At 53.7% G+C, this 20,921-nt stretch overlaps 1 protein-coding gene across 1 annotated transcript in view; it reads left to right on the top strand.

The window, feature by feature from the left end:
• PRRX2 (paired related homeobox 2) overlaps positions 1-11,725 on the top strand; it is a 51,951-nt gene extending 40,226 nt beyond the window's left edge. The window contains exons 2-4 of the mRNA XM_070378853.1: positions 8,764-8,951; positions 9,775-9,953; positions 11,246-11,725. Coding sequence (XP_070234954.1) covers positions 8,764-8,951; positions 9,775-9,953; positions 11,246-11,381 — 503 coding nt within the window. The 3' untranslated portion in view covers positions 11,382-11,725. The remainder of the gene's footprint in view (positions 1-8,763; positions 8,952-9,774; positions 9,954-11,245) is intronic.
• The last annotated feature ends 9,196 nt before the right edge of the window (positions 11,726-20,921 follow it).

The raw sequence follows: 20,921 nt of genomic DNA, 5'->3' as shown, positions 1-20,921 counted from the left end.
TCCTGGACCCTGGAGACAGCCCAGGACAGGAGCAGACTCTGAAGTCTTCCCACACATTTTCAGTGCCTCCTCATTCATTCGTTTATCTCTTCATTCATTCATTCATTCACTTAACACTCAACAAATATTTGTGCAGAGTTTGCCTTGGACTTCCCTGCTGGCTCAGACGGTAAAAAATCTGCAATGCGGGAGACCAAGGTTCAATCCCTGGGTCAGCAAGATCCTCTGGAGAAGGAAATGGCTACCCACTCTAGTATTCTTGACTGGAGAATTCCGTGGACAGAGTAGCCTGGTGGGCTACAGTCGACGGGGGTCACAAAAAGTCACACAACTGAGCGATTAACACTTCCTACCTTGGACCAGGCCCTGTGATGGGTCCCAGGGAGTCAGAAAACAGTTAAGTTCCAGTCCCTGCCAGACAAACGACTCTACATTTACCCTACAGCGTGACAGAGCTGTGATGGGGGGCTGTGTGTGTGTCTGGGATGGCTTCCTGGAGGAGGTGGCATTCTGCTGAGAACTGAAGGTGAGCAGGGAGGCAGAGAGAAGTGGCAAGTCCAGGAACGGAATGGGCAGGAGTCCACAAGGGAGAGGATGTGCCTGTCCAATGTAAATGCTGGCCTCCGGGAGACCACTAACCTGGGACAACATCTCTGAAACCACTGAGGCGCCCTGTCCTGGCGCTGCCCACCTGGGGGACCTGGGGGTCCCATCCAGTAGATAGAACCAGAAAGCTCTCAAGAGGATGGCCCCATACCTCTGTCAAGTTCATGGTCAGTTTGCCCAGGGCTGGGCTGGGAACTGGGGCTACCTCCTCCCTCCCTTCTCTCTGCCAAGCAGCTACCAGGGGTGTAGTAAGAAAAAGAATGGGTCTGGGATTTGCAGAGGGAAAGCCCTCACTTGCTATGTGACCCTGGGTAGGTCCCAGCCCCTCTCTGGGCCCCCCTTCCGTCTTCTCTGTGAAGCAGTGACATCCCCCCCCAACTCTCGAGGTTGCTGGGGGCCTCCAGGAGTGATGCTGGAAAGTTCGCCTCAGTGATCTCACCACCTGCTCCCACTTGTGCCTTAGCTTTGGTCCCTGCGTGTCCTGGACAGAGGCTGACCGGTCCAAGCGTGAAAGTGGCTCTTGGCTCCTTGCATGAGATTCTGGGGGTGGGGTGGGGCTGGCCTCCTGGGGAAGCCCCCGGAAGCCCAGGTGCCCTTCTCCAGAGGGCTCCAGGGTCCACGCTTCTTCTCCTCCCTCCTGCCCATCCTTCCTTTCTTCCTTCCAATATGAGTGCTGCATACAGTGCCAGGCCCGACCCTGGCTCTGCCCTCTCAGGCATCATAAGCTGGCACCCCCCTGGCCCTTCTCAAAGCTACCCTGCCCTACATGCCCCTCCCAGCTACCCCTGGCCTGTGTGCCGGGGACTCCAGCACAGACCCCAGCTTTAGAGATGCTCCGGTTGCCTTCAGCCCCCTCTTCTTGGCTGACCATTCACGCTAAGCCCCTGGACAGACTCCCCCGCCTCCCAGGATCCCTCTACAAGAGGACCTGGGGGTACTCATTGGGCCGGCTGCCTATGCCAAGGTGGTAAGAAGCCTGGGCTCTGGACCAATGTGCAGATTTAAGTCCCTGCCCCAGCCTTTACTGGCCATGTGGCTTTGACAGGTTGTTTAACCCCGTGCCTCAGTTTCCCCTTCTGTAAAAATCAGGCTAAGAGCACCCAGGTCGGATACTCATGAGGGTTCAGTGAAGTGGTTCCTGTTACCTCCATTTCTCAGGGGGATTCCTGAGGCTGGGGTGGAATAAAGGCTTCGCCTGTGGCCACTGTGCTGATGAGCCAGCGCCAACCTGCGGCCCTAAACCAGGACCCGGGCCTCCTTAACCACCTCTGCTCCCTGTTACTTCTTATCTGATGAGGCGTGATTCTCTCCCAAGGCTCTCCTGCTGGCCCTGGAGTCAGGGATGCTGCCTGGAAGGCACATAAGGCTACAGATTCCAGAATTCCTGTCTGAGCCCCACTCCTAGGGGGTCTTTCAAAGGAACCCAGCTCTCTCCCAAGAAACCTGGGTGTTAGGGGGCACAGCCTCCATGCACCCCCCCACCTCCACTTCCTTCCCCAGCCTCTTCTGGCTGTAAGTATTTCTGCAGCCTCAAAACTCCTTTGACCAAGGCCCAGTGTTAATTTGTTAAATCCACATCGAGGTCCTGGGGACCCGTTGTTTATTTTTGTGAACGTGTTGGCAGAGATCACATTTGGGGTGGGGGAGACCGCTTATTCGGTCGGAATAAATGCTAATTAATAAAAGTTATTTATTTGGGTTGGAGCTCGCCGTGGCCCCAGGGTCAGGCACAAACTGACTATTTGAAGCAAAAACAAACAGAGAGTGTCTCTCAACAGCTTGAGAAAGGCAGAAACGAAGAGGCCGGGTTTATTTGTCTTAGGAAGAATTTGCAGTTAATTCCCTCCAGACTATTTAGACCCTTAAATTAAATGGAATAAGAAAAACCATGGGTGCAGGGGAAGGAGCCAGGAACACTTGATCATTTGGCCGAGAGCAGGGTTTTTAAATGTCTTTGGCCTGAAGTCAGCCAAGTAAATGGTATGTGTGAAATAATTTAATGGCAGAGAACAGTGCAGCAGTCACTTTTTCTCACTGTAATGTAGTAAGAGAGAGAGCGTGGCTGCCTCTGCTATCTGAGTCCGTTTATCTTTCCCCGGACTCAGCCCCTCACGGTAGCCCCTAAAGAGCCCAGGTAAATGGAGGTGGTTTCAGGCTTTATTTTCAATCCCAGAACTTTTACTGAACAAAAGGAAACTTTGGGCACAGCCTTTTTGGGACAGACCTGGCCCCAGTGCTCGCTGGCCCGAGGCTTCAAGAGTATTTATTTATTTTCCAAATGCTTGAAGCTCAAGCGTGGAACCCCCAGAGGACACACGCCCACCACATCCACTTCTCAGGGGGCGATTCAGGAACTCGTGGTAACGAACATCCGGCGCATCCACTGGGAAGCAAAGTGCAGCCTGAGAGTGAGCCCTGGCTGAGGCCAAAGCTGTGGGTTCAAGTCCTGGGTCACCTCCAAGACACCTCCTAAATCTTCCACATCCTCAATGGCCTCTTCTCAGCCTCTGCCCGCAGTTGGGACTGGAAGCAGCTTTCTGCTAGGGGCTGGGCTGAAGAAGAAAGATCCTTGTTTTTTTTGGGGGGTGGGGGGTGGAAGCGGGTTGCATACAGTCAAGAATGTTAAGGGCAGGAACTTCCCTGGAGGCCCAGCGATTAAGACTCTGCGCTTCCAATGCAGGGGGCGCAGGTTCGATACCTGGTCTGAGAATGAAGATCCCACATGTTGTGCAGCACAGCCAAAAAAAAATGTTAAATGCAGCGAGCATTTATGGAGCAATGACTGTGCTCTTGGCATTCAGTTAAACTCAGCTTCTGCAGAAACTTTGTGTGACCCTGGGCAAGCCACGGTCCTGCAGGACTCCCAGAGGTGAGGTCTTCCCCCCTCAAGGATGTCCCCCCAAGGATGGAGTCTTGGGGACATTTACACAGCAGTGAGATGACACGATCCATGAGGTCTCCCAGAGCTGGGACTGAGAGTGTGATCCCCCGCTGCCCCGCCCCACACCTGGCATCACCTTCCCTGGGAACCAGCAGAATGAGGGAAGACGACCCAGCAGAGACAAACTCATACTCCAGGCTGCCTGAGTCTCCCCACAGGCACGTCCCAGCTGCGTGATCTTGGGTCAACCTTTCAGAGCCTCAGTTTCCCAGTGTGTGAAATGGGATAACACCTCGTAGGGCAGATGCTGGGATCCAGTGGATGGGAGTGTGTGCAACACTGGACGCTGTTCGTGCCCAGACCCACTTTGGTTGAGCGCATTCCATCACAGCTGCCCTGACGGAGAGAAGTGAGTCCAGCCCAGCTGGGGTGAGGGGTGTGAGAGTCGGGTTGCTGGAGCTGGGGGTGTAAATCCCTTGCCTGAGAGTTTCGGCTCCAAGGCTCCAGCAGTTTAGCCAAAGAGCAGAGTTGTTTCTTCCGGCACCCCCTTGGCAGGGGCCAAGGCTGCAAAATGGTTTTCATTTCAACACCCTCCGTTTTGAATTGCTCAGAAATTTCCCGAAAAAGTCTCCTTTTTTGGCTGAAAGGCCTCCTGCGTTGGGTTTGTGCCCAAGCAGCATTGCCTAAAGTGGGGGGCGGAAATCGGCTCGCGATGGCTGGTGTTCCAGAAGCTTCCATCCACTCTCTGGGGTCTTGATCACACAGGTTTTCAGCGCTCGACCCTTGATATTTCGGTGTAAGGTTTCTTCCCGCTTGAGGGGGTGAGGGGCGGGGGTGGAGAGACATTCACAGCCACCAGACATTCTCATCCATCTTCACCTTTTCTTGGAGGAAAGGGGTGAGGAGTGAAGATTGAAGCGGGTCCAGGAGTCGAAGCCAGCTCGCTCCGTGTTCCCTGCCACCGCCTACCCCATTCCCACATGTGTCCTGTGTTTTTAGTACTTTCCAAAGGGGAAAGTACTGGACTTCAATTCCTGGTCCTCCCTCCAAACCAGGGCCTCTCTCCCTCAGCGCTGTGCACACGGTGAGCCAAAGAATTCCCTGATCCAGGGTCTGTTCTGGGCACTGAAGCATACTTAGCAGCAGCCCCGGTCTCTACCTCCGTCCCAGGAGCTCCATCCGCCTCTCAGTCCTGACCTTCAAAATTGTCTCCAGACATTGCCAGATGTCCCCTGGAGGCTAAATTGCCCTCAATTGAGAACCACCGGTCCAAACCCAGTAAGGCCATCTTTTCCCGGGAAACCCTGCCTGATTCCTGCTTGACGACTCCCCTGCCCCCACCTCCGACCCATGCAACCATTACTGGACTCATGGAACAGTTTGCCCTCCAATCCAATCAGCTGGTTGCTCAAGAGTCAGTAAACTCTGCGAACGTGGGAGCGTTCAAAAGCCAGGATTGAATGGTATCTGTGGCCGGGCCTGGAATGTTCTAGATGCTCAGCTGAGCAACTCAGCATCGTGTGAAGAATGTAGGATGTGATCAAACCAGTCAATCCTAAAGGCAATCAATCCTGAATATTCACTGGAGGGACCGATACAAAGCTGAAGTTCCAGTACCTCGGCCACCTGATGCGAAAAGCTGACTCATTGGAAAAGACCCTGATGGTGAGAAAGATTGAGGGCAGGAGGAGAAGGGGACGACAGAGGGCCAGATGGTTGGATGGCATCACGGACTTGATGGACGTGAATTTGAGCAAGCTCCTGGAGATGGTGAAGCCTGGCGTGCTGCAGTCCATGGGGTCGCAGAATCGGACATGAATGAGCAATTGAGCAGCAACATAAAGGGAATGTGTAACTGAGGAAGCAAAAATACAGGGTGTGTCCCCAAATCCAAAAGGTTATCCACACCCTCTGCTGACCCAGCTGGGAGCAGAACTGGCCTTCCCATCCACTGCTGCTGGGAACCCTGGAGGGGGTCCTTGGCTCTAGCTAGCTTTTTACTCATTGGCCCAACAATCCCAATTCTAGGAATCTGTCCCAAATATTCACTGGAAAAAATAGAATATCATGTTAGCATGAGGTTATTCACTGTGGTATTCTTCTGAGTTGCAAAAGATGGGAAACACACCACCTGCCAATCGATAGGGCTCTGGTTCTAGTTAAATAAACCACAGTTTAGGGATTTCCCTGGTGGTCGAGTGGCGAAGACTCTGCCCTCCTGATGCAGAGGGGGCCTGGGTTCGATTCTGGGTCAGGTAACTAGATCCCGCGTGCCACAATGGAAAGATTCCGCAGAGCCAAATAAGTAAATAAATATTTTTAAAAACCTAGTACATTTGCACAACTGAGTGGCACAGAGCCACATGCAGGGCTGTCTGAACTGGGTGGCAAAATCCCTGGGATGTGTTGCTCAGTGGGATCAAAGAGAGGGGCACAGCAGTCCGCAGTCTGCTAGCTTCCAATAGAAGAGCAGGAGAAAATATGAGAGAAAAAACTGCAAAAAGCAGTGCGGAAAGGATAAAGCAAAGACGAATTTTACAATGGTTCTGACAGGTGGAAGGTGGGACAGGGAACGTGGTAAAGTCGCTCAAAGTCAACCACTAAAAGGAATGAAATAGGGTCATTTGTAGAGTCATGCTTATAAATTATTTTTAAATCACACATAATTTTGTAAAGCTTGGGGAGCAGAGTCGGGAACTTTTTGTCCCTTTCTGTGTTGTTTGAATCTGTTACTGTGACAACAGGTGATGGTTACTGTTCCTATGACAACTGTTTTGGTTCTTTGCGATCCCATGAAATAGTCCATGGGGTTCTGCAGGCCAGAATACTGGAGTGGGTAGCTGTTCTCTTCTCCAGGGGATCTTCCCAACCCAGGGATTGACTCCACGTCTCCTGCATTGCAGGCAGATTCTTTACCAGCTGAGCCACCAGGGAAGAAGGGAACAAAAGGGAAAATACAGATCAGTTCATATGATGCAAATAAAGAAGGCTGGTTTGCTGGCCCGGGTTGGAGCGGTCTCAGGAGTATAGTAAATAGGAAGAGGAACGTTGCAGCACCAGTGTGTTCAGCGTGATCTCATACTTGTAAGCTTTTTAAATTTTACTTTGTTGGAGTATAATTGCTTTGCAAAATTGTATTAGTTTCTGCTGTACAATGAAGTGAATCAGCTATAAGTATACATATATCCCCTCCCTCTTGGACCTCCTCCTCCCCAGCCACCCCCTATTCCACCCCTCTAGGTCATCACAGAGTACCAAGCTGAGTTTCCTGTGCTTTATAGCAGGTTCCCACTAGATATCTATTTTATGCATGGTAGTGTATATATGCGGAGATGGCAAAGGCACCCCACTCCAGTACTCTCGCTTGGAAAATCCCATGGACGGAGGATCTTGGTAGGCTGCAGTCCCTGGGGTCGCTAAGAGTCAGACACGACTGAGCGACTTCACTTTCACTTTTCACTTTCATGCATTGGAGAAGGAAATGGCAACCCACCCCAGTATTCTTGCCTGGAGAATCCCAGGGATGGGTGAGCCTGGTGGGCTGCCGTCTATGGGGTCGCACAGAGCCGGACACGACTGAAGTGACTTAGCAGCAGTGGCCCCTGGAGGAGAGCGTGGTAACCCACTCCAGTATTCTTGCCTGGAGAATCCCCAGGAACAGAGGAGCCTGGTGAGCTACAGTCCACGGGGTCGCAAAGGGTCGGACACGACTGGGCAACGAAACACAGCACAGCACAGTCTACATGTGTCCGTCCTGATCTCCCCGTCCCTCCCAGCCTTCCTTCCTGCCCTGGAAATATGTTCATCTGTAACACTTTTCTAGATTCCACATATATGCATTAATATATATTTGTTTTTCTCTTTCTGACTTATACAGCCCATCTGACCAACTCTAGGTCCACCCACGTCTCTGCAAATGACCCTATTTTGTTCTGTGACATGTGTACCCTAATATTCATTGCAGCACTATTTACAATGGCCAGGACATGGAAAGAACCTAAATGCTCAATGACGAATGGAGAAAGAAGACGCACATGAACACAATGGGATATTACTCAGTCACGAAAAGGGGTGAAGTAGGGTCATTTGTAGAGTCATGCTTGTAAGTTATTTTAAATGCACATCTGTAATTTTGTAAAGCTTGGGGAGTAGAGTCAAGAGAAGGGCGTCATTACTTTTCCTTTGTCCTTTTCTGTGTTGTCTGAATCTTTTACTGTGACACTGATGTTACTTGGTTATTAGAATATACTTTTTTTAACATGAAATCTCCAGATTCTTTAATTTGATGAAGTATCCTTTTTTTTTTTTCAAGTATAGTTGATTTACAATGTGTTAATTTCTGGTGTACAGCAAGGTGATTCAGTTATACCTTCTTCTTCATATTCTTTTCCCATTATGCTTAATTATAGGATATTGAATATTGTTCCCTGTGCTATATAGTAGAACCTTGTTGCTTATCCATAAAATACACATTTTTAATAAGAAAATAAGATACATAAGCAAGTACTGAACCAGACAGGGTTGGTTCTAAGTGTCCAGTGAATGCAATGGAGGAGAGAGCATTCCCTGTGCACTCAGGAGATCAGGGAGGGCTTCCTGGAGGAGTGAGCAGTGAGCTGGGCCCTTCAGGATGAAGGGTCAGCAGTTTAACCCCTGGGTAAAATTGAAATGTGGAAACAGTAACTGAACTCCCCCCTCCTCCGTAGATGGGGCATGAGGAGGTGAATAGCACCTGCCTGGGTTTTTGTGAACATCCAATGGTCTGTGGGTGTTAAAAAGCCTACCTGCATGCAGTGGACCCTCAGAACTGTGACTTTCACTGTGCCTTTTTATATATTAATGTGATTCAACAACAAATACCCATGGTGGTTGACCATACCCCAGAGTTTGAGCCAGCTTCTGAGGACACGTAGATGCCTCTGGCCCTCCCTGATCAGGTCTGTTGTCCCTCACGGCAGCAGGTGCCTGTCCCCTGGCTCCCCAGGAGGGGGACCTGGCTGCTCTGGTTCACCTTTATATCCCCAGGGCCCTAGCCCTGTGCCTGCCACGTCGTGTGCTCAGTAAGTGTGTTGTAGAATAAATGGATGGATGGATAAAGAAATTAACAAAGGAGTGAATTAAAGGGTCCTAATCTCAGGGCTGGACCATCCACCCGCAGTGGGAAGACACAGGTTAAAGCGCTCAGCGCACGTTGCCTGAGTCGTGACCATGTGGGCGCCTGCGGGCGCAGGGGCGGCCCGGCCTGGCCTTGAGCTGACCCTTGGGTCCCTCTGCAGGTGAGTGTCCCAGCCCCGGGCGCAGCAGCGCCGCCAAGCGGAAGAAGAAGCAGCGGCGAAACCGCACCACGTTCAACAGCAGCCAGCTGCAGGCTCTGGAGCGCGTGTTCGAGCGCACGCACTACCCCGACGCCTTCGTGCGGGAGGAGCTGGCCCGGCGGGTCAACCTCAGCGAGGCGCGCGTCCAGGTGAGCGCTGCGAGTCCGTGGGCTCCTCGCAGGAGCGTGTACAGCCACCATGCACTCAGGGTTAAGGAATTGCCAAGGTGTGCGGGGGCGTCTGAGGCCAGGAGGGCTGAGGGTCCGATCCAAGCCCTGCCACTGGCCAGCTGTGTGAGCTTCAGCAAGTTACTTAACCCCTCTGTGCCATAGGTGGTGGTGGGGGTGTAGTCGCTAACTCGTGTCTGACTCTTGCGACTACATGCACTGCAGCCCACCAGGCTCCTCTGTCCATGGGATTCTCCAGGTAAGAGTACTGGAGTGGGTTTCCATTTCCTTCTCCAGGGGATTTTCCCGACCCAGGAATCAAAACCAACTGGGGTCTCCTGCTCTGCAGGCAGATGAGCTATAAGGGAAGCCCACAGGGTGGCTTCCCTGTAAAATGAGGATCGCGTGGGTCTATTTTATAGCCTTCTTATGAGAAAAGAATTATTTTTGTGGCTTAGCTCAGTGTCTGGCACAGAGGGTTTTGATAAATAAAAGTCGTTTTAAAGTGTCCAGGGCTTTCTCCGTGCCAGCTCTGAGCAGAGTGCCCAGCGTACAGCTCTCTTCATTACAACCTTCCAGCAGCTAAATGTTCATCGGTTCATGCCTTCATTCCTCCACTGGCACAGTCTCCAACACACACTGACCCAGCGGCAGGCACTATATCACCCCCATTTTACATATGAGAAAACTGAGGCTCAGGGAAATGAGGCCGCCAGTGTAGGGTGGGTGACAGAGCAGGTACACAGTGGGTCCAAAAGGACTTGGGTCCCCCTGGCAGCCCACTCATGGCTCCTTCCCACCCCAGGTCTGGTTTCAGAACCGCCGGGCCAAGTTCCGCAGAAACGAGCGGGCCATGCTGGCCAACCGCTCGGCCTCGCTGCTCAAGTCCTACAGTCAGGAGGCCGCCATCGAGCAGCCGGTGGCTCCCCGGCCCACCACCCTGAGCCCGGACTATCTCTCCTGGACAGCCTCGTCCCCCTACAGGTGAGAGTGGGAACTGCTTCCGGTCAGGGTTGGCGGGCGGGCAGCAGTCTGGAGACCCCCATGGGGTGTTTTAGGATCCAGATTCCTTCGAGGCTCTGGAGAGAACTGTGAAAGGGGCCCAGGCCCTCCGTGGACTGGGGGTGTGTGGGCAGGCGTGTGACTGTGTGCATGGGGGAGGTTGTAAGAATGTGTGTGTGTATGTTTGTGTGTGCGCGTGCGCGCACGCACGTATATTTGTAAATGTGTGGACTGGCAAGAAGATGAGAGTAGGGAGTGGAGAAACCCTGTCACCCTGAGGGAGCTGAACAGCTGCCAATTTCTGGGACGTCCCTGGTGGTCCAGTGGCTAAGTCTCTGCACTCTCAATCCCGGGGGCCTGGGTTCCATCCCTGGTCAGGGAACTAGATCCCACAGGGATCTAGATCAGGGAACTAGATCTTCAGCAGAACTTTAACAGCCACAACTAAAAGAGCCCACATGCCACAACAAAGACCCAGCGCAGCCAAATAAATTACTAAATAAATTTTTTTTTAAATAAAAAAGAAAGAAAACCTGCAGCTTTCTAGGCTGGCGCGAGCACCTCCGCACCTCTTGTTGGTCATCCTGGAGGGAGGCCGGGAGGGCCCCCGAGGATGGTTCCCAGTCCTGGGGACCTGGCTGGGACCTGGAGGCGAGGGCTGGGGCAGTTTTGTCCTGGTCAAAGCCAGGAAAAGGTGGCAGGGCAGGGCGGGAGAGGGAGGGGGTGCTGGGGAGTTGGGGTTTTGCACCCCACAGCTCCCAGGGGTGCTGTCCACCCCTTAGGCTGTGTGAGCAGCTCTGTGGGAGCCCTGGTCTCAGGAGATCCAGTGGGTCAGCTTGTGGGATCTGAGTCCTGGAAATGTCCACGCTAGACCCACAGCCCTCCCACCCCCTCCCTGCCCTCTCCTTACCTGGGGCAGGAGAACCATCAAGAGGTGTCCTTCCATACAGGTGTGCGTTCATCCCACCCCCACCCTGCTGTGTGTTAGGCACCCGGTGGGCGCTGGGGGGTGAACAGGATGCAGGAAGTTCCTGGTCCAGCGAGGAATGACCCCAAACCTGCAGGGGCGGCTCCAGGTCCCAGTGCCGACCGTGGGCCCTTCTGCCTCTGCCCTAAATCTTGCGGCCGCAGGTCACCTCCAGCCCCAGGGGAAGGCTGCCTGCGAGCTGAGGAGGGGAGGCAGGAGGACCAGAGGCTGGGGTCCTTGGATGGACAGCCAGGGTGGTCAGCTCCGGGCAGCACCGACATGTCCTTGTGTCTTCTGTCGCCCCCAGCACGGTGCCGCCCTACAGCCCTGGAGGCTCAGGCCCCGCGACCCCGGGGGTCAGCATGGCCAACAGTATCGCCAGTCTCCGTCTCAAGGCCAAGGAGTTCAGCCTGCATCACAGCCAGGTGCCCACCGTGAACTGACAGCCGGCTCCGCCAGGATCCCAGTGCCTCCCTGGTCTAACGACAACAGAAAAGAGGGCAGACACGCAGGAAAGTGACCTTCTCCTGCCCCCTGTCTCCAGGACAGGCTGGGTGGGCTCTCCTGGCTGGCCCTTCTCTGCAGCCCAGACTCCTGGGCCCAAGAGGCTGCTGAGATGCCTGGAGCCTGGCTCAGCCCCTCATCTACGGCCGCTGGAGACTTCGGCCCCTGATCCTTGGAGGGTTTGGGCCAGAAGGTGGAATAGCAGCTCACCGAGGACCTCACTTACTTGGTGTATGAAAGCCAAAAAGCTGTTGTCTGTAAGAAATAAAAAAAGAAGAAATTGTTTAAGCCCCCAAAGGTTGCGGGGGGGTTGCGGACAGGACAGCAAACCAATGAGGGGCCGTTCTGGGGGGGCCAGCTGCCCTTGTCTGTGTCCCTCGTTCTGAAAAAGTCCTTTATCACCGTGCAGACCCCAGGGGCGGGGAGTGGGGTTGGAGGACAGAGACCTTCCCTGGAGCCCCTACACCCAGGTGTTTGGGAGAAACCCTGCTGTGTGACTCTGGGCAGGATCCCAGCCCTCTCTGGGCAGGGGGTGTCTCCCCTACCCTATGGCAGGGGAAGCACAGGTGTGGGGGGCAGGGGCTGGAATTAAAGCCCTTGCTGCTGGACATGCAGGAGGTGTGGGTGCCCCTGGGCCTTTGGCTGTGGAGGGGCCTGGGCGAATGGCTCAGACAGTGGGGGTGCAGAGAGGAGGCCCCAGGTGGGCTTACAGGACAGAGTGGTTCTGGTGGTCTAACAGTCAAGACCACCAGAGCCCTTCTTCCAAGTTCTCCAGCCTGCCCTTTTGCAGATGGTCACTGGGGGTGACAGAGGACCTGTGTGCCACCAGCCACTCAGGAGTCTGCAGAAAATTGTGCAGTGAGGGGAGTGGTCTGAAGCCAGCCCTTTCCACCTGGCCCCAGGCCACCCCTCCTGATGGGCATAGCCTCCAGAGAGGTTAAGAGATCATTTCTGCAACCAGCCCCCAGGAAGTGAGACACAACACTTCCCAGGGGAATTCCCTGGGGGTCCAGGGGTTAGAGCTTCCCAGGTGGCTCTAGCGGTAGGTTCCCACCTGGCAATGCAAGAGACATAAGAGACATGGGTTCGATCCCTGGGTGGGGAAGGTCCCCTGGAAGCGGGCATAGCAACCCACTCCACTGTTCTAAGAGTAGGACACGACTGAAGCGACTTAGCATGCATGCCCGCCAGTGGTTAGAACTAAGTGCTTTCACTGCTGTCTCCCAGGTTCAGTCCCTGATTGGGGAACTAGATCCTACCAAGCCATGTGACATGGCCAAAAATAGAAAAACAAAGAACACACTTCCCGACCCCTAGACGGCCCAGAGGTGCTCAGCCTCTCATCACACCACTGGACTCCATGGATGGACCCCACTCCTCCAGTCTTCCCTGCCCATATGGTATCAAAACACCTCCAAAGGGCCAGCATCCTCGCCACAGGCTGCATCTTCTAGGTGACCCTGAACAGGTCAAAGCCACGTGGCAATCCTAACATAAGAAACGGTCTCTGTTTTTGTTTTACAAGGTGTGACCGTCCCCGAGTGAGGTGAGGACCTTCCCCATCTCCCAAGTCACCCCCAGAGAGTCTTCCCCATCTTCCACTGGGAATTCCACCATGAAAACACAGTTCCTGTGGGGTGGGTGTCACCCTCTTCAGATGTGCCAACGGCCCCCGGGACCATCGCCGTGTACCTGTGATGGCAGGTTCAGGCTCTGGTCAGTTGGTAGGGGGCACCAATAAACGGAGGGAGGCACTGGCTCCAGCTGAAGGCATGGGGAGGGCCATTCTGCTGATGTCTGCAGCTGGCTCTGCCCAGCTGACTACAGGGGCCAGAACAAGAAGAGACCAGTGCCCTGATCATGTGTGTGTGATGGGGGACAGGGATGGGGGGTGAGGGGGGGACAGTCAGAGCTGTGTCTTCTTGCTCAGTTTGGCCTCTGCCTTAGGCAAGTGATTTCTGGGTCTCCATTTGCCATTCATTCACTGAACAAATATTGTAAAACTCTTGATGTGTGCAGGGCCCTGAGCAGAAAGCAGAGAACTGACATGGGGTGCCTAGCTACAGAGGCCATCTCAATCACAGGGAGCTCCAAGTCTCGTCTAAGGCATCCAGGCAGGCTTCCTGGAGGAGGTGTCCTGGAAAGATGAAGAGGGAGGGAGAACAGTGTTTCTGGCTAGGGGAACAGCATGTGTAAAGGCCCTGCGGTAGGCCAGAAGCTGTCTCTTTGGGCCAGAGGGGGACAGTTCTGGGTCTGGATCTCATGCAGGATGAAGATGGACAGAAGCAGGGACCAGTTCACGTGGGGTTTGTGTGGCCAGATCTGAAGTGCGGATCCTGGCAGTGAGGCATCATGGAGGGAGGTTGCTTGGTAGAGGGATCCCCCCCTCCCCACCTTGGACTCTGTGTGGAGGCAGAGACACCCCTGCAGAGGCTGTCCACGCAGGAGGGCAGCAGCCTGGACCAGATGAGGACAGAGTGGGAAATTCAGGAGGCGTCCTGGACCCAGCAGAGACAGAGGCTGATGACTAGCTGTTGGACTAGGGGGAGGCCAGGGGGCCAGGATGTGGTTTAAACACATGGATGTGTCCAGGAGGAAGAGCCCCTGGAAGCAGGACTCACCTGGTAGAGGTGGCGGGAAGAAGCCAGCTGCCTTCTTCTGCCACCTGCTGGCCACTGAAGGGCTCGTCAGTGCCCTTCCATCCGACGAGCACTGGGGCCATCCTAGTCTGAGTGAGGTCTCCTCACATGCAGCTTACCGCACCCCCACCCCCCGCCCCCGCCCTGGGGATTTGCACCAGCCAAGGGCCAGCGCACAGGGTCCAGAGCTGCGCCCTCATGGACAGCCAGGAAAAGTGGCCTCTTTCCTCCCAGAAGCGCTGGACTGGTCATGAGCAAGTGGATGAGCCTGCCCAGGTCCCGGGCAGCGCTCCGGAGTTCAGACAGAGGCACGTCTGGTCTTTCTATTTTCAGTCCAAAGGGAGCGGCCGTGAAGCGTTGCCAGGTTGGGGCTGCCTGCAGCAGAGATGGACCCCCACTGGGTGGGGGGCTTCTAGCCACTGGGTGGGGGCTCCCGCTAGGGCCTGGAAAGGCGGGTCCCGAGACCAGGTTCAGAGAGAGGCGTGGGCCTGGTTCCCACAGAGGCGCTGGCCCTGCCCTCAGGCCGCAAGGATGTCAATGTCACTTCCTCCCCAGCACTCTAGAAAAAACAAACCGGCTTAATCGTTTACACATGCAGCTCTGGGGAGCTGAGGGAGGGAGCACGGGGCCCTCCTTGTGAAAGAAAATACACTCCAACATTGCTGTCGCTATTGTGGCCCTAATTACAGGGCTTGCGTGGGCAGCCCCCTGGGCACCATCCAGGGATATAATTTTTCCATGAGGATAAGGTACCCGAGGCCTCCGTCCCAGGCCGGGAGACTTTGGAATCCTCCTCCCTCCGCCTCCCCTTTGCCCATCTGGCCAAGCAGGCTTGGGACAGGGCATGGCGTGCCTGGGCTTCTGTTTCTGTTTGAAAGAAGGGAACTTGAGAGAAAGAGGGAGAGACGGAAGGAAAGGCAGTCTCTGGCTCTTCTTGCCAAACCCAAAACCTGAGAAATAAAGACCGGAGTTTTCCCTTAGGCGAGGCACCTCTCCAGGCCTCAGTTTCCCCCTCTGTAAAATGGGGGGTGACGACAGAAGCCACCTCACAGGGTTGTTGGCACGGTTACCTTCCATCAAGTGCTTCGGTGTTTTTGGTGGAAAAATACAGAGCGAGGGGTGGAGTTTGAGAAAGTCAACATACTCCCCGTTCTGCAGTAAAATTGGCTTTCCCTGCCCAGAGAGTCTGGCTCTCCCCTTTGCCCCTTCCAAGCACACACTTCGTGGGCACAGCTGGGGCGGGGCGGTGCCTGTACCAAAGCAACACGGTACCCCACGCCCTCCCCCACCCCCGCTTCTGCACTTTTGCCGCTGGCCCCTGGAGGGCGCTGTGGGGAGCGCTGTGTCTGTTCTGCCAGACACAGAGCTGGGAGAAGCAGGGCTCTCTCCCACACAGATCGCCAGAGCTGGCCCAGGCTCCTGACCCGAAGATAAAGTAACAGGCAAGTCCCAGATCACCAGCCGGGGCCCCTGTATAAACATCAACACAAGCATTTTGGAAAATGTACCAACAGCCTCAAAAACGCTTGCATACTTTGACCCAGTAATTCCTTCTCTAAGCCCTACTTCAAAAAGTAATCCAAAATAAGGGGGAGGGGGCCCGGGGGTGGGGGGTAGCAACGTGTGCCAAGATGTTTGTCATACATTTTCGAACATGCAATGTAAAAAGTCTAGGAAGACCCAAACCGGAATGTAAATACTTTATAATGGCTCACAATCCACTTATCTCCATGTTTTCTGTAATGAGATTAATAACCTCACAGGGAAACAAAACAAGCAGGCCAATGTGATCGTCCCAGCTATATAAGTAGCTCTTTGAAGTAGGAGGAAAAAAGTGCTTTCTTCCCTTTTGTGTCCCTTTCATGGTGCTTCAGTTCAGAGATGGACTTGTCTTTTCAGCAACTATTGATGAGTAGCCCCCATCTGAAGCTACACCACTCCTGTTAGCCCACTGGGAGTCCTCCAGGTCTTGAAGCTTGTGATTATCAAGAATTCCCTTCTCTATTGAAAGTGCTGGGAAGAGTGTATTGAGAGCTTCTTAACATTTAGCTCACATCTTAGAAGTGGCAATGGATTGAACTTGGGATATGAGGGGTCAGGAGTGGGCACCTTGAACTCAGAAGGTGCCCTTGAAAAAGTAGTGTGGATGGCATAATTCTAGGATGGCCCCATGATTCCCACCGCAGGCAGACACACTTTTTGTCATGCCCTCTCCTTGGGTAGGGGTAGAATCTCTGACTTTATGTGATTAAGGTCCCTACTCAGTTGACTTTGATCAAAAGAGAGATTGTCCTGGGTGGGCTTGGCCTAATCAGGTAAGCCCTTTAAAAGACAGTTCAGGTCTTCCCTGGAAGAAGAGATTCAGAGCAGAGAGGGAGGCTCCCTCTAGCCTTGAGAAACAAACAAGAAACCAATCCTGCTGACATCTGAACGAGCTCAGAAGAGGACACTGAACTCCAGATGAGACCTCAGCTGGGGACTCCTTGACTGCAGCCTGTGAGACCCTGAGCAGATGACCCAGTTAAGCTGTGCCCAGGCTCCTGACCTATAGAAACTGTAAGATCATAAATGGCTGTTGCTTTCTTTTTTTTTTCTTTTTGCTGTGCCACACAGCTTGTGGGATCTCAGTTCCCCAACCAGGAGACCAGGGATTGAACCTGTGCCCCCTGCATTGGGAGCAGAATCCTAACCACTAGAACTCCAGGGAAGGCTCTGGATGTTGTTTTCAGCTGCTGTGTTTGTGGCAACTAGTTACCCAACATCAAAAGCTAGAGCAGATGGAGACAGAGTCTGGACGTCCACTTGAGCTCAGCTTCTCTCTCTACCCATGGCACACCCAAAGGACCCCAGACCCAGGACACAGACCTGAAGCCTCTGCTCAAACTATCTGCCATCTTAGCACCTTCTGAGCCATTCTGCATAAACTGACAGATTAACTGCCCTAAAAGACAGCCTTGAGCATGTCCCTCTCCTGCCTAAAGCCTCCTGGGGTCCCCCAGGACCCTCCCAACAAGGTCCCATTACCCAGATCAGGTGTTGAGGTCCTGGCATCCAGCCCTGCTCTCCATGTCCAGCCTTAAACCCCTCTTGTTCCTACTCCAGATTCTTCAGACAATCCCGACAACTCAGCCCTTCTCCCCACAGTGCCCCCCTCCTCCCACACTCCCCCTGCAGCAACATCCTGCCCACCCAGTCCTCCTCCTCCAGTGAAAATGTATTCCCTGGAGGGTTACAATATAGTGCAGTTTTTTTTTTAAAAGCAAGTTAAGGGACTTCCCTGGAGGCTCAGTGGTGGAGAGTCCACCTGCCAATGCAGGAGACACAGGTTTGACCCCTGGTCGGGGAAGATCCCACATGCTGCAGAGCAACCAAGCCCATGTGCCACAACCACTGAGCCTGCGCTCCAGAGCCGGGGGCCCACAGCTGCTGAGCCCGAGTGCCCTAGACTCGGGCTCCGCAACGAGAGAAGCCACTGCAACGAGAAGCCCATTCACTCCAACTGGAGAGTGACTCTCGCTTGCCACAACTAGAGAAAAGTCCACCCAGCAATGAAGACCCAGCACAGCCAAAAATAAATAATTTTTTTTTTAAAAAGCAAGTTAAACTCTAGACGGCACGCCCATCCGCATGTCTGGGGAGATGTGTGTAGTATGAAACAGAATAATCCAATGTTGTAATTTTATATTCAGAAAATGGAAAGGACAGCCTTATTATTTTCATAATTCAAATTTTAAAAAAATGAAGCCACTCAACATCTTCTTGGTGGGCACAGAGATCAAGAGGAGCAACCACTGTCTCTTGGGTGGCCGCAGCAGGATCTCCGGGAAAGGGAGGTAATATATAAAGTATAAATATTATGTGTTTAATATGCATAAAATATATGCATATTACATATTTTACATACAGTTTGTATGTTTATTTAATAAGCATAGTTTAAAAATCTGGAAAGTCATAGCGTGAACCGTTGTTTTCTCAGGGAGGTGGATTGTGGGTGGTCTCTATGCACACTTGTGCATTTCCCTACTTGGGTACTAAAAACTGACAAAACTCTTTTTAGAACCCTATTCAAATTGGAACCATCTTTTTGGAGAACAATATATACACGCCTTAAAAACAGGCATGCCTTTTGGCCCAGTAATTTTACTTCTAGTGACATACCTGAAAACAATAGATTGGCCCAGAGATTTATGTTCGAAGGTGCCCACGAAAGCACTGCTTATGCTGATGCAGCTTAGAAAATCAATTATCCAACAATAAGGGCAGATAAATAAATGATGAGGGTATCCGGGATGATGGAAGGCCAGGGAGCTGTTAAAATTCATGGTATGGACCATCGAAAGCCCTGGGAGGAAGTGCAGATGTATTATTAAGGAAAATCTCAAACGATGACCAAAGGTTCAGGTTTTGAGCCCCTGAGCACAGATGTCATCACATCTGTGACACATTGATGACATCTCTCCTATGCCAAACACCCTCAATCCACATGTTTCTGTTGTGGAATTCCATCTGGGATAAAGCCAGTTCTGAATCCCTGTGTCTATACTGTGTGTACACACACACACACACACACACACATATTCATTTTACACATCGTTCATTAACAGACACGCCCTAGAAGCCAGGTGCTCTTACAAAAACTGGGGACACAGGCGCACAGGGAACGACGCAGATCCAAATTTATGTTCCCCCAAAGTGCACATTCTAGAGGGAGAGGTGGACAGGGAAGGAGGAAGGTGCTGCGGGGGCTTGCCAGCCCCCTCTGAGTGGAAAGAAGCCATCAGAGGCACACACAAGCTTCTGGCCCCAGAAGCCAGTGGCCTCCTGGGACACGCACAGAAGTCCCGGGAGCCCTTAATGCTGTGGGGATTGGGCTCCACCTCCCAAGGGGGACCCCAGGGTCTGTTCCTGCCTCCAGGGCTGAAAACCAGCCCCTTTGTCCTCTCATCCTGGCCTGTTCCTCCAAGTCCCTCACATACCAGGGTTCAGTTCAGTCGCTCAGTCGTGTCCGACTCTTTGTGACCCCATGAATTGCAGCACCCCAGGCCTCCCTGTCCATCACCAACTCCCGGAGTTCACTCAGACTCATGTCCATCGAGTCAGTGATGCCATCCAGCCATCTCATCCTCTGTCGTCCCCTTCTCCTCCTGCCCCCAATCCCTCCCAGCATCTTTTCCAGGGTCTTTTCCCAGGGTCTTTTCCAATGAGTCAACTCTTCGCACGAAGTGGCCAAAGTACTGGAGTTTCAGCTTTAGCATCAGTCCTTCCAATGAACACCCAGGGCTGATCTCCTTCAGAATGGACTGGTTGGATCTCCTTGCAGTCCAAGGGACTCTCAAGAGTCTTCTCCAACACCACAGTTCAGAAGCATCAATTCTTCGGCGCTCAGCTTTCTTCACAGTCCAACTCTCACATCCATACATGACCTCTGGAAAAACCATAGCCTTGACTAGAGTACCACGTATCAAATACCACATACTCTTGAAGGCTAGAGCCATGAAATCCATTAAATGAGGGAGCCCCAGCGGTTCCCCCAAGGGGCCTCCTAGAAGACTGGGGAGTCCAGTTGGGGCCCACCAGCCATCACCTGGCGTGGGCTTTCTCAGAATGGGTGTGTCCTGGGACTGGGGGGTGGGGGAAAGGTTCTACCACATTAAACCATATTGGCAACATTTTGAGGCAACGGCCTCAACTCGCAGCCCAAGGGCCCTGTGATCCTGGGGTCTGTGTGACATCCCGGCCCTGCTCGGGGCCTTCACCTGATTCAGAGTCGAAGAGAGGATTCCCCCCCAGACACCAAGCCCCAACCAGGGGCAGCCCTGTTTCTCCAGGCGCGGACTGTGCCCTAAAGTCCTTGCCTGCACCCTGGGCCGTGGTTCCAGAGCCCCCAGGCTCCACACAGCCCCACCCTCCGCAAGGCTTCTGCTTTGCTCCACCAGCCCCGCCCCCCTCCCAGGGTCAGGAGGAAGGTGGGGGTCTCACATGCAGGTGGAGTACGGGAGGGTGAGAGGGAAGTCAGAGGAACTCAGGCTGGGGCCTGAGGGCAACTGGCGCTGGTGCCCAGAATGGCCTGGGGCAGGGTGGGGGTGGGGCTGAGCACTGGTCAGCAGACCCCCACCTGCTTCACCTGTCTCACCCGCTGCTGCCCAGGAGATGGACACAGGCTTTCGTGCACTTGGGTGTGCGGGCACAGGGGCAGCTGCTGTTGGGAGGTTGCCCGCAGCCCTTCCCCAGTCCTGGAGGGTTGGGTCTGTTCTGGAAAAATCACCTGGCTCCTGCCAGCTGCCCCTGGACAGCACCCTGGGGCGGCCCCTCCATGCTGCTGGGCTGCATGCGCCTCTTTTCTGGCCCCCCCACCCCAGCTCCTGGAGGAGCGGTAGGGCACCATTTGTGCCAGCTGGGGATCAAGGGCCACTGCCCAGCTGTCAACCTCATTTCACTGCCCTCTCTCTCTATACGCCTTCTCCGAGACCCTCTTAGGACACAAACCCAGATCCCCAAGCCCACGCCGGCCTGTCCCCAGCTTGACCCGGAACCCCACAACAAGGCTCCAAAGCTGATGATAATAAACCTCCTTCCCTCCTCATCCATAATATTTATCAAAACCCCATCATCCTTTGGGGGCACACATCCTCTCCACTTCCCAGACACTGACCTCAGAGGGCTGAGCTGGTAAAGGATCTCCTCAGCCTGATTGGACAACCCCCCCCCCCCGCCAAAAAAAAAAAAACCCAGCCTGACTTACCCCCATCACAGGTGAGTTGCCACCTCCTCCAGGAAGCCCCTCCCCAGCAGGGATTAGAGGCCCTCCTGGGGCTCCCACTGCTCAGCCCCCCACTAGGG

This window comes from Bos mutus, chromosome 11 (assembly GCF_027580195.1).
Source record: "Bos mutus isolate GX-2022 chromosome 11, NWIPB_WYAK_1.1, whole genome shotgun sequence".
Classification (NCBI taxonomy): domain Eukaryota; kingdom Metazoa; phylum Chordata; class Mammalia; order Artiodactyla; family Bovidae; genus Bos; species Bos mutus.
This window is presented reverse-complemented; position numbering and strand designations above follow the sequence as displayed.